General features: G+C 65.2%; 3 protein-coding genes across 5 annotated transcripts in view; 2 read left to right on the top strand and 1 right to left on the bottom strand.

The window, feature by feature from the left end:
- LGI3 (leucine rich repeat LGI family member 3) overlaps positions 1–10,613 on the top strand; it is a 228,735-nt gene that overhangs the window by 185,348 nt on the left and 32,774 nt on the right.
- On the bottom strand, positions 306–4,499 carry POLR3D (RNA polymerase III subunit D). Of its 3 annotated transcripts, none has more exons than XM_066337037.1 (9): positions 4,439–4,499; positions 3,257–3,422; positions 3,066–3,109; positions 2,523–2,668; positions 2,318–2,445; positions 1,707–1,878; positions 1,376–1,623; positions 778–930; positions 306–561 (listed from the first exon to the last, which is right to left on the bottom strand). In XM_066337037.1, the coding sequence occupies exons 1-9, from the start codon at positions 4,477–4,479 to the stop codon at positions 439–441; spliced, it is 1,221 nt and encodes a 406-aa protein (XP_066193134.1). In that variant the 5' UTR covers positions 4,480–4,499; the 3' UTR covers positions 306–438. The 3 variants fall into 3 exon arrangements, with proteins under 3 accessions (XP_066193134.1, XP_066193135.1, XP_066193136.1); XM_066337038.1 differs by having other exon boundaries at positions 2,318–2,442; XM_066337039.1 differs by lacking the exon at positions 4,439–4,499 and adding an exon at positions 4,367–4,395.
- On the top strand, positions 5,176–9,850 carry PHYHIP (phytanoyl-CoA 2-hydroxylase interacting protein). Its single transcript, XM_066337200.1, has 5 exons — positions 5,176–5,536; positions 6,556–6,739; positions 7,445–7,619; positions 8,290–8,407; positions 8,505–9,850. Exons 2-5 carry the CDS (start codon positions 6,575–6,577, stop codon positions 9,037–9,039), a joined length of 993 nt encoding a protein of 330 aa, XP_066193297.1. The 5' UTR covers positions 5,176–5,536; positions 6,556–6,574; the 3' UTR covers positions 9,040–9,850.

The following is a 10,613-nucleotide window of genomic DNA, read 5'->3' as shown; positions in this document are numbered from 1 at the left end:
TGGGGGATACTATGGAATTGGAAGGCTCAGGTCAGATGTGGGAGTGTTTAAGATGGGATGGGGTGGGAGATCAACGTAAGCAGGGACCCCAAGGCTCGCAGGGCTCAGCAGAAGTGACAGAACAAGACTGAGCAGCCCCACACAGGGGGAAAAGAGGTTTTATTCCAGGTTTTTCTCTCAGGACCTGTGTCCTGCTCCCAGCAGCATGTCCACAGGGCCGGGGGACACACCACGGTCCCACGCATCCCGAGATCCCCGTTTGGCACTGGGGGGAAGCCGCCGGTTTGGGGGACACAGCCGGACACCCTGCGGGGCTGGAAGCGGGTGGGAGCTGGCTCTGCACCCACACCTGCACGAGCCCCCTGCCCACGTCCCAAAGGCACATCTGGAGGGGCTGAGGGTCCGTCCCCAGGGGTTGGGGGGCCGGGACCCCCTGGGCTACCGGTGCCGGTGCTCCAGGAGAGCCTCGAAATCCGGGGAACAGACCAGCTTGTGCCTCACGTGGCCCAGCACAATCATCTCCCCTGTCCGGTTGTCCCCGATGCCAACGGACACCAGCTCCTGTTCCACGAGGGGGAGACACCCGTGAGCAGCTCAATGCCACAGGAATCACTGGGAGATTCCAAAGCTGAGCCTGGAGATGTCCCCAGAGGGGACCAGCAGGATCCTTCCCCACCGTTATCACAGGGAAGGGATGCCCAAGAGCCAGCACGACCCTTTGGGGGGTTATTTTGGGGTGAAAGCCCCCCAAATCGGGTCGCAGTGTCCCTTCCTTACCTGTAGGAAGGAGCAGGGAGTGCCCATGGTCACATCCAGGGTCACCTTGCCCAGCACCAGCTGCACTTTTCCTGACTTTCGGATGAGCAATTTCCCCACCTGCCCCTCGGGGAGGTCAGCCAAGGTGCAGGTGTTCTCTGCCTGCTTTGCCTCCTGCCATGGCACAGAGGGATTGGGATCACACTGCAGGACTGGGATTGCCCCAAGGGACTGGGATCAACCCACAGGGTTGGGATCACCCCATGGGATCAGGGTCACCCCACAGGACTGGGGGGATAGCACCATGGGATGAACAAACAGCACAGGATTCGAGAGAAAAGGACACCACAGGGACGGGGGTGGCGGCGTGGGATGAGCAGGACATCATGGGATAGCAGGGAAGTCACCACGGGACTGGGGAAGACAATACCATGGCATGAGGGGGAGACATCACGGGATGCGGGGGACAATCACACCACGGAATGGAGGGACATCACAGGATGGGGTGGAAAGGACATCACGGGATAGGGAGACATCCTCATGGGGTTGGGAGAGATGACACCACAGGAGGGGAGAGATGCCACCCGGGGATGAGGGGACACCCCTACAGAGCCCCTACCTGGCTCTTCTCCTGCTTCACCACCACCACCTGCCCGTCCTCGTTATGCAGCTCGGATTTGATGGGTTTGGAGTCGTGGGTGGGGGGCTGCCCGGGCAGGGTGTCGGGGAGCTGCAGGAACACCAGCTCCTCCTCGGCCCCCAGGCTCAGCTGCTGCAGCAGCTCGGCCGCCGACACGTCCCGCGGGAATCCAGGGGGGCCCTTGGGCTGAGCCAGCTTGGGATCCTCCTCACACGGCTCTTCCTTCACTGCACAGGTGGTGTGTGGGCACGGGGAAAAGGGGGACACCCCCAGCTTGTCCCCGCTGCGTCCCCACCCCTGCCCAGCCCACCTTTCACCGCTGGTGGGTCCAGCTCCATCTTCTCTTCCTTGGATCCAGGGAGCCATGGCTGGCTGTCCTCCTGCTCCGCCACCTCGTCCTTGAAGAGCCACCCCGAGTGGGCCAGGGGCAGCTGCACCGGCTTGTTCCGGATGTCGTTCTTCAGCCCCGGGTCATCCAGGAACTGTGGGGACAGAGGGGACACTCATCACCGCCCCAGTGGCACAGGGCACTCTCAGCACCACCTCGGTGGCACAGGGGACCCCTGGTGGCACAGGGGACACTCAGAACTGCAATGGTGACACAAGGGACACTCAGCATCGCCCCAGTGGCACAGGGCACTCTCAGCACCACCTCGGTGGCACAGGGGGCCCCTGGTGGCACAGAGGACACTCAGAACTGCCGTGGTGGCACAAGAGACACTCAGCACCGCCCCAGTGGCACATGGAACACTGAGAACTGCTGCAGTGGCACAGGGGACACTCAGCACCACCCCGGTGGCACAGGGGACACTCAGCACTGCACTGGTGACACAAGGGACACTCAGCACCGCCCCAGTGGCACAGGGGACCCTTAGCACTGCCCCAGTGGCACCAAAGCCACCCCCTTCCATGCCCACTGACATCATCCTTCTGTAGCATCCGCAGGATCTGCTTCGTCTCCTCGTCCGTCTCCCGCTTCTCCTTCTTGATGTTGATGATGTGGGAAGGGCCGAAGTCGGCCATGTCCACGGTCTTGTCCCAGGAGCCTGCTGGGGGACAGAGGAGCAGCCCAGGGTCACCCCAGGTGGGACCCACCCCCAAAAAACCAGAGGGGATTTCTCCTTACCTTTCTTCTTCATCATTTCAGCAGGGCCCTGCTCGAAGATGGAGTGGGACTGGATGACCTCGGGCCGGCCCCGGCCCCGGCCGTGCCCATCCCGCTGCCGCTCCCGCTCCTTCTTCTCCTTCTTCACTGTCACATCCTCCCGGGGCCTGTGGGGCAGGGAGGAGGCAAATCACCCCCAGCCCTGCCCCACGCCCCTCCCAGCACATGGAGCTTTTTGGAAGCAACCTCTGGACATCACTCAGAGATATTTACGTGGGGATTTGTATGGATATGTCAGACATTTCCATGGATGTTTGAAATATTTATATTGTTATCTGAGATGTTTCCACGGATATTTGGGATATTTATATGGATCGACAGGATCCCCTCTCACTCCTCCCTTCTCCAAACCAACCAGGCCCAGTTCCTGCAGTCTCCCCTCCTCAGAGAGATGCTCCAGACCCCAAATCATCCCTGTGCTCCCCGTTTTTACCCACTGGGACCCCCCTCCCTGCTGGCAAATCCACCCCTGCCCCTTCTGGAAACAATCCCAAGGCCACTCACTCCTCCTTGATCTTCCTGCTGATGATATTGGGGGTGAAAGTTTTCTGTGGGCAACAACAGAGAAAAAAAAAAAATCACTCTCAACTCCCCCCCAAGGGTCTCCCAGCACCCACCCCCAGCCCGGGGTCCCCAAATCCTTGCTGGGGCAGGACATTGGGTGACCTCAATTTGGGGACTGAGGGGGGACTCACCTTCTTGACGCCCCCCAGGGTGAGGTCTCGGGAGCGGATGGAGGGCAGGCGGCCCGGGCTGAGGGCGGGGGCTGCGGGCCGTCTGCCCAGCACCCCCCGAGCCCCCGGGAGCCCCGGCCGCAGGCTGCCCGGGGAGCCGGAGCTGCCAGAGCCCCCCTCGGCCATCCTGCGGGGAGGGGACACGCTCAGCTCCACCCGGGGGGCTCGGGGAGAGCTCCTGCACCCCCAAACAGGCTCAGCCCAATAACGACCCCCCTGCACCCCCAAACAGGCTCGGTCATACACCCACCCCAATAATGAACCCCCCTGCACCCCCAAACAGGCTCGGTCATACACCCCAATAATGAACCCCCTGCACCCCCAAACAGGCTCACTCATACACCCACCCCAATAATGAACCCCCTGCACCCCCAAACAGGCTCAGCCCAATAACGACCCCCCTGCACCCCCAAACAGGCTCACTCATACACCCACCCCAATAATGAACCCCTGCACCCCCAAACAGGCTCACTCATACACCCACCCCAATAATGAACCCCCTGCACCCCCAAACAGGCTCAGCCCAATAATGAACCCCTGCACCCCCAAACAGGCTCGGTCATACACCCACCCCAATAACGACCCCCCTGCACCCCCAAACAGGCTCACCCCAATAATGAACCCCTGCACCCCCAAACAGGCTCGGTCATACACCCACCCCAATAACGAACCCCCTGCACCCCCAAACAGGGTCCATGTGTAGCCCCCTGCCCTGAGGGGTCATGTCCCCCGTGCACCCCACAGGACCCACCTGTGCCCCCCTCTCCAGCTTTCTCAGCGCCCCCATCCGCCCCCAAACACTTGTCCCCTGTCCCCAGGGGTCTCAGCCCCCCCGGTCCCCTCAGGACCCCCTTGCCCCCCCTCCCCAGGGGTTCACACCGCCATGACCCACTCACAGCGCACAGAACGCCCTCGCAGCTCCGTCCTCACGGGCCTCAGACCCCCCTGCGCCCCCTCCCCAGGGCTCTCAGCCCCCTCCTTGTCCCCCTTTACCCTCTCTCCTCAGCATTCTCACCGCGCTATACACCCCAAAACAGGACCCACTCTTCCCCCGCTCCGCAGGGGTCTCACCCCTCTTCTCGCAGCCCTCAGGACCCCCTCGATCCCCCCAAACCCCCGGCTCCGCGGCACGCCGGCCCTCACCCTGCCCGGGCAGCCACGGGCTCGCCGCCCGCACGGCGCATGCGTCACGCACGGCACGTCCCGCCCGGGGCGACGCTCCCGCCGCCATCTTTGCTGAGGGCACGGCGAGTTGGCGACGAGCCGCCATCTTTGTGGTTGGCATTGCCCGGCACTGCGTGAAGGCGGCGGTGCCATCTTTGTGACGGGCAGTGTGCCCTGTTCTCCGGACTGAGCACGGGGGGCACGGCTGAGAGGATGTTTTGGGGGGTTATTCAGCCCTTGATTTAACGCCCTCACGGGATTCCTGCAGTGAGTAACCCCTTCAGGGTTCTCTGCCCCCCGCAGCCTGCCGGCACCCTCACAGAGGGGGTTCATGCGTGTGCACCCCCTCGCGGAAATTTGGGGGGCAGTGGTGTTTTTGGGGTGCTCTCCCACCCGCCCACCCGAAAATAGCTTTGTCTCTCCAAGAAGGGTGTTCACTACGTGCAAAGCAAAGAGTCCGGTCCGTCCTCCGCCGTTGGGCTCCGCACCCCCATCCTCGCAGGGGTCCTGTGTGGGTACCACCATTCCCACGCACCTCAGCCATCCAATTTCGGGGCCGGGAGGGAGTGATCCCATTGTCCCGCAAGCGGACAACCGGGACAGCTCCCCCCTCCCCGGCCCTAAAAATGGGGGGAACAGGCAGAACATGCCCACCACCCACCCCCAATCTGCACCCACATCCCACTTCTGCCTCCATCACCTGACGCCGCACGCATCCCTCCATCCCATTGGCAGAACCGGGAGGTTTTTCCTTCCTCCCCCCTTCTCTCCAAGCTCCTTGGATATCTATTTTTCCCTTTTTTTTTTTTTTTTTTTTTTTTTTTTTTTTTTCCTCCCTTCTCTCCCTCCTCTGGAGGGTGTTTGCTATTTCCGAGCTGGCTGGGAGGATCCCAGTCGCATCAGCCGCAGGCAGCGACGCGGCATCGCCGGGTACCACCGCGATCCCTCCGGCATCCTCCGTCCTTCCCGCTGGGATCAGCCCCGCCGGGGCTTTCTGTCCTGCCCTCCCTTCCCTTCTCCTGCCCTGCCGCTCCACCGGCATCCCCGCGCCTCCCGGCAGCCCCCCGGCACGGCCAGGTAAGGGCCTCACCGGCACCGTGACACCGGAGCAGCCACCAAATCCCGGCGGCATCGGGGCGACATCCCCATGGCATCGCCGGGGGATGCCCGGGGGGCAGGGGGACACGGGGGGCGCGGCGTCGCTGAAGGTTCTTAGGGGACGTGAGGTGTTGGGGACACGGGGACACGGTGACACGATCCAGCTGGCACAATCCCGGTGCAGAATTCCTGCGCCACCGCCGGGCACGGGAATGGGGCAAGGAGGTGGCACCGTGTCCCCAGCGCGGTGACCTTCTGCCGTGCCCGAGGGCTTTGGCGGGGGGGACGCGCGGGGTGACAGCGGCTTGGGGGTGCAGAGAAGGGGACTGGGGGTCTGCGCAGTTGGGGGGGAGGGGGACACGTGGCCGTGGGTGGCCGTGGGTGGCCGTGGGTGCCGAGTGACAGGGGCACACACGGCTGAGCCCGGCGTGGGTGGCCGTGGGCACACGGAGGGGGCGGTGGCACGTTGGCAGCCCCGCGGTGCCACGGCCGCCCCCGCACAAACCCGGGGTGAAGGCTGGGGGGCACCGCTCTCCTCCAGCCCCCCGTTCCCGTGGATGTGACTCCGCGTCCCCCCTCCGCCGGCATCGCCCACCCCCAGAGCGCCTTCCCGGAGCGCAGGGAAACTGAGGCACGGGGCCGGGGCAAAGGCGGATCCAGCTTTTCCAGTGCCTGCGTCCAACCCTCCCCTCTCCCAGCAACTCCCTCGACTCTCCCCTTGTTTTTCTTTCCCCACCCGGTGTTGAGCAAACCCCGAAACGCCCGCTGGCGTCTCGCCGGGGCCCCGCGGCACCCGGGGGAGCGGCCGGGGCCCCCGCACCCGACCGGGCTTGTTCCCGGCGTCCCGCTGCCTGCTCCTGCCTGCGCTGCCTATTCCTGGCTCCCGGCCGCTTTTCCACCCCGCTGCCATCTGCTCCGCCGCGGGCGGCCTTGGCAGCTGCCGACGTGGGCAGCGACAGGGGGTTCGGCACCCCCAAACCCCGCGCTGTGCCCCGCAGGAGCTCAGCCCCTCCGGCCATGGAGCTGCTCTCCACCCCCAAAAACATCGAGATCAACAACATCACCTGCGATTCCTTCCGCATCTCCTGGGCTATGGAGAAGGGGGACCTGGAGAGGGTCACTCACTACTTCATCGACCTCAACAAGAAGGAGAACAAGAATTCCAACAAGTTCAAACACCGGGTGAGCCGGGGGAGGACGCGGGACCCCCTTCCCGGGGAGAGGAGACGGGGTTGGGAGGGAAGAACTGGCTTTTAGCCCTCTCTAGTGCTGAATTTGGGTCATTCCCCTCACGGGACACTCTAGCGGAGGGGACTGGGATGGGGATGGGGGGTGACGGACCCCGCTGAGCCCCCGCGGGGGAGCTGAGCGGCTCCTGCTCCCCCTCCCCGTGCTGCGAGTCACTAATTCGGGCCGTTTTTAGCAGCGCCGTTGCCACGGTGATGCTATTTAATGTTTAACATTATTTTTTTTTTTCTCTCCTCCCCAATAATAAGGGATGGGGGGGTGGGGGGTGGGATATTTTTTCCCCTCTATCTCCCGACTTCAGCATCCGCCGTTGCCACAGAAACGGCTCTGCACTGCGGAGCTGCTCCGTGGCCTATTGACACCGCGAGATGCCACCGGGAGCGCGGGGTCCCCGAGCCCACCCCCGCCTTGGGGACCCTGTGTCCCCACCGCAGCGGGGACGTGTTTGGGGACACGGACGGGGGAGCGCTGTGGGGACAGAGCAGGAGGTGCAGCCCGAGATGCGCCACCACGGTGTTTGGGGGCGTTTCAGTGGATATTTTGGGGTGTGCGGTACCCGGCAGCATCCCCGCGGTGTGGGGCAGCGATGCAGGGCGGGGGTGAGATGCTGTCCCCCCTGACCCTCACCACTCGGCACAGGATGTCCCCACCAAGCTGGTGGCCAAGGCGGTGCCGCTGCCCATGACGGTGCGGGGCCACTGGTTCCTGAGCCCCCGCACCGAGTACAGCGTGGCCGTGCAGACGGCGGTCAAACAGAGCGACGGCGAGTACCTGGTGTCCGGCTGGAGCGAGACCGTGGAGTTCTGCACCGGGGGTGAGCGGGACCGGCGCGGCCCGGAGCCGGGAGGGACGGTGGGGGCGGTCCCGGGAGCCCGGAGGGAGGCTGGGGGCGATCCCGGGAGCCGAGAACTGAGAGGAGGACGGGGGCGATGCTGGGAGCCGGGAGGGAGGACGCGGTTTGATGCCTGGAGTCAGGAGCTGGGACGGGGGCTGGGGCCGATCCCGGGGGCTGGGAGGAGGATGGAGGCAGTGCCAGGAGCCGGGGCAATGCCCGGAGTTGGGAGCCAGGAGGGAGGATGGGGCTGATGCCTGGAGCTGGGAGATGGAAAGGTCAAGGGGGCAATGCCTGCAGCTCACAGGGAGGATGGAGATGATGCCTGGAGTTGGGAGCAGGGAGGGAGAACAGCGGCAGTCCCAGGAGCTGGGAGCAAAAGGGGGTCAGCGCTGGGATCCACGAGGGAGATGGAGATGATGTCGGGAGCCACGAGCCGGGAGAGAGGATGGGGCCGGTTCCGGGAAGGTGGGGGAAACGCTGGGAGCTGGGAGCCCGGAGGAGGACGGGGGCGATGCCGGGAGCTGGCACAAGCCGGGCCGGTTGGAGCGGCAGCTGATGAGTGGGAGGCAGGAGGTGCGGAGAGCTGCGGGCAGGGATGGGCTGCTGGAGGGGGATGGAGGCGCCCTGATGTCCCCGTGCCCGTCCCCAGACTATGCCAAGGAGCACCTGGCCCAGCTGCAGGAGAAAGCGGAGCTGATCGCCGGCCGCATGCTGCGCTTCTCCGTCTTCTACCGCAACCAACACAAGGAGTATTTCCAGCACGTCAGGTACCCCCAGCCCCATTCCCCACGCTCCCCACTCCCAGAGCGCATTCCCTGACCCTGCCTTCGCCCGTCTTTGTGTCCCTCCTCCTCCTCGTGGCAGGATGCACTGCGGGAACGTGATGAAGCCGTCACTGAAGGACAACAGCGGGAGCCACGGCTCGCCCACCAGCGGGATGCTGCACGGCATCTTCTTCAGCTGCAACACCGAGTTCAACACCGGGCAGCCCCCCCAGGACTCGCCCTACGGCCGGTATCGCTTCCAGATCCCGGCCCAGCGCCTCTTCAACCCCAACACCAACCTCTACTTCGCGGACTTCTACTGCATGTACACCGCCTACCACTACGTCGTGCTGGTCCTGGCGCCCAAGGGCTCCTCCGGGGATCTCTTCTGCCGGGAGCGCCTTCCCCAGCTGGACATTTCCTCCAACAAGTTCCTGACGTGCTGCGTGGAGGAGGGCGAGCTGGTGTACCGCCACGCCCAGGACAGCATCCTGGAGGTCATTTACACGGAGCCGGTGGACCTGAGCCTCGGCGTGCTGGGGGAGATCAGCGGCCACCAGCTCATGAGCCTCTCCACCGCCAACGCCAAAAAGGACCCCAGCTGCAAGACGTGCAACATCAGCGTGGGGCGTTAAGGGGCCAAGGCGGGCAGGGCCGGGCGGGGCGACGGGCGCTCGCTGCGGGGGCTTCTCCCACGGACGCTGGTGGGTGGAGGACACGGGTGGGCTCGGGGAATGCGGGTGGTGCCCCGAGCGAGGAGCCGGCGGGACGCTGGCCCAGCAAGGAGGCAGAGCCCGCGCCGCTGTGCGCCCCGAGGGAGGAAGCCTTCATCTCCTGGACCGGCCGACCAGCAGCATCCTCGCTGGCGTGAGCCCCGCGCTCTGCCCTGCTCCGCGCAGCCACTGCGGGACCCCCTTCCCCGCCGGTGTCCCCCGCATCCCCCCGCCCCAGGTTCACACAGCTCCCAGGGAGCCCCGGCCCTGCCAGCCGGGACTGGGGCTCCCCGGCCGCTCCAGGGGGTTCAGGGAGATGTTGGAAGCACCCCCCGGTTTTGAACTGCTCCCGGGGACGGGGAGTGCTCAGACAGGGACCCCCGCTCCTGTCGGCGCGGGGCTGCAGGGGTGCGGGGGACCCTGGGCGTGCCCCCGTGTCCTGTCCCACCCTGCTCGGCCATCCTGCACCGCCCAAATCCCCGGCCCCGCGGCCCCGGAGGCAGCCGGAGGAGCCGGGGAAGGGGAGAACGGAACTGAACCCCCCTCCCCGTGCCCCACAACCCGCCGCCCCCCGCATGAGCCGTCGGCAGCATGGCGCTTGCGTGCGGCCCCCCCGGGGTGCCCGCCCCCCGTCTCTGTGTCCCCCCTGCACGCTGTACAACAACCGGCTCCCCGTCCCCGAGCATCCCTGTGCTGTGCTGGAGGTGTTTCAATAAACTCTGTGCGGTCGCCACCGGCCGTGTCACGCGCCTCTGTCCCCCGCAGGACCCCAAGGTGTGGCTCTGAGCCCCCCACTCAGGGGGAATGGGGCCGGGAGTGGGCAAGGTGGCTCTTGCCAGATCTCAGAAAAGTTCGGGTTGGAAGGGCCTTCCTGGAGATCACCAAGTCCATCCCACCTGCCCAGGCAGGGTCACCTGGATCAGGTGACATAGCACATCCAAGAGGGTTTGGAATGTCGCCAGAGAGGGACACTCCACCCTTCCCTGGGGCTGTCCCAGTGCTCTGCCACCCTTCATGGAAAGAAGTTCTTCCTCGTGTTGAGGTGGAACTTAGGATTTTTTTTTTATGGCCGTCGCTCCTCGTCCTGTCACTGAAAAGTTCCCAAACCCCGCACCCCCATTTCACCACGGAGATGGAAACCCCCTCTGGATGAAACACCCCGGTGCCCATCGCGGTTCTGTCTGGGCACCGGCACAAACAGGAAAGAGGAGCCTCCCGCGGCACCAGCAGCGAGCACGGGATGCAGGAGGGGTCGAGGCATGCGGGAGCACGCGGTGGGCGCGGGGGCCGTGTCACAGCCCACCCGCCATCTGCCACCGCCAGCGCGGGGACACGCCGGAGCACGCGGTGGGCGCGGCACGTGGCACCCACCCACCCCACAGCGGGCGCTCTTTTCTGGCTCAGAGACACCTCAAAATAAAGGTGTGGGGACAGAACGCACCTGCACGGTCCTGGGGGGGCACAGGGCTCCGAGCCCGCCGCCCGTCACAGGACCC

Source organism: Sylvia atricapilla, chromosome 28, assembly GCF_009819655.1.
Source record: "Sylvia atricapilla isolate bSylAtr1 chromosome 28, bSylAtr1.pri, whole genome shotgun sequence".
In the NCBI taxonomy this organism is placed as follows: domain Eukaryota; kingdom Metazoa; phylum Chordata; class Aves; order Passeriformes; family Sylviidae; genus Sylvia; species Sylvia atricapilla.
Note: the sequence above shows the minus strand (reverse complement) of the source record. Positions and strands in the feature narration are given on the sequence as shown.

Coding starts and splice junctions, on each gene's coding strand:
- PHYHIP (XM_066337200.1), top strand. CDS start 6,575: ATGGAGCTGCTCTCCACCCCCAAAAACATCGAGATCAACAACATCACC. Junction 6,740..7,444: donor CCAACAAGTTCAAACACCGG/GTGAGCCGGGGG, acceptor CACTCGGCACAG/GATGTCCCCACCAAGCTGGT. Junction 7,620..8,289: donor CGTGGAGTTCTGCACCGGGG/GTGAGCGGGACC, acceptor GCCCGTCCCCAG/ACTATGCCAAGGAGCACCTG.
- POLR3D (XM_066337037.1), bottom strand. CDS start 4,479: ATGCGCCGTGCGGGCGGCGAGCCCGTGGCTGCCCGGGCAGG. Junction 1,624..1,706: donor GGACCCACCAGCGGTGAAAG/GTGGGCTGGGCA, acceptor CCACCTGTGCAG/TGAAGGAAGAGCCGTGTGAG. Junction 562..777: donor CTCCCTGCTCCTTCCTACAG/GTAAGGAAGGGA, acceptor CTCGTGGAACAG/GAGCTGGTGTCCGTTGGCAT.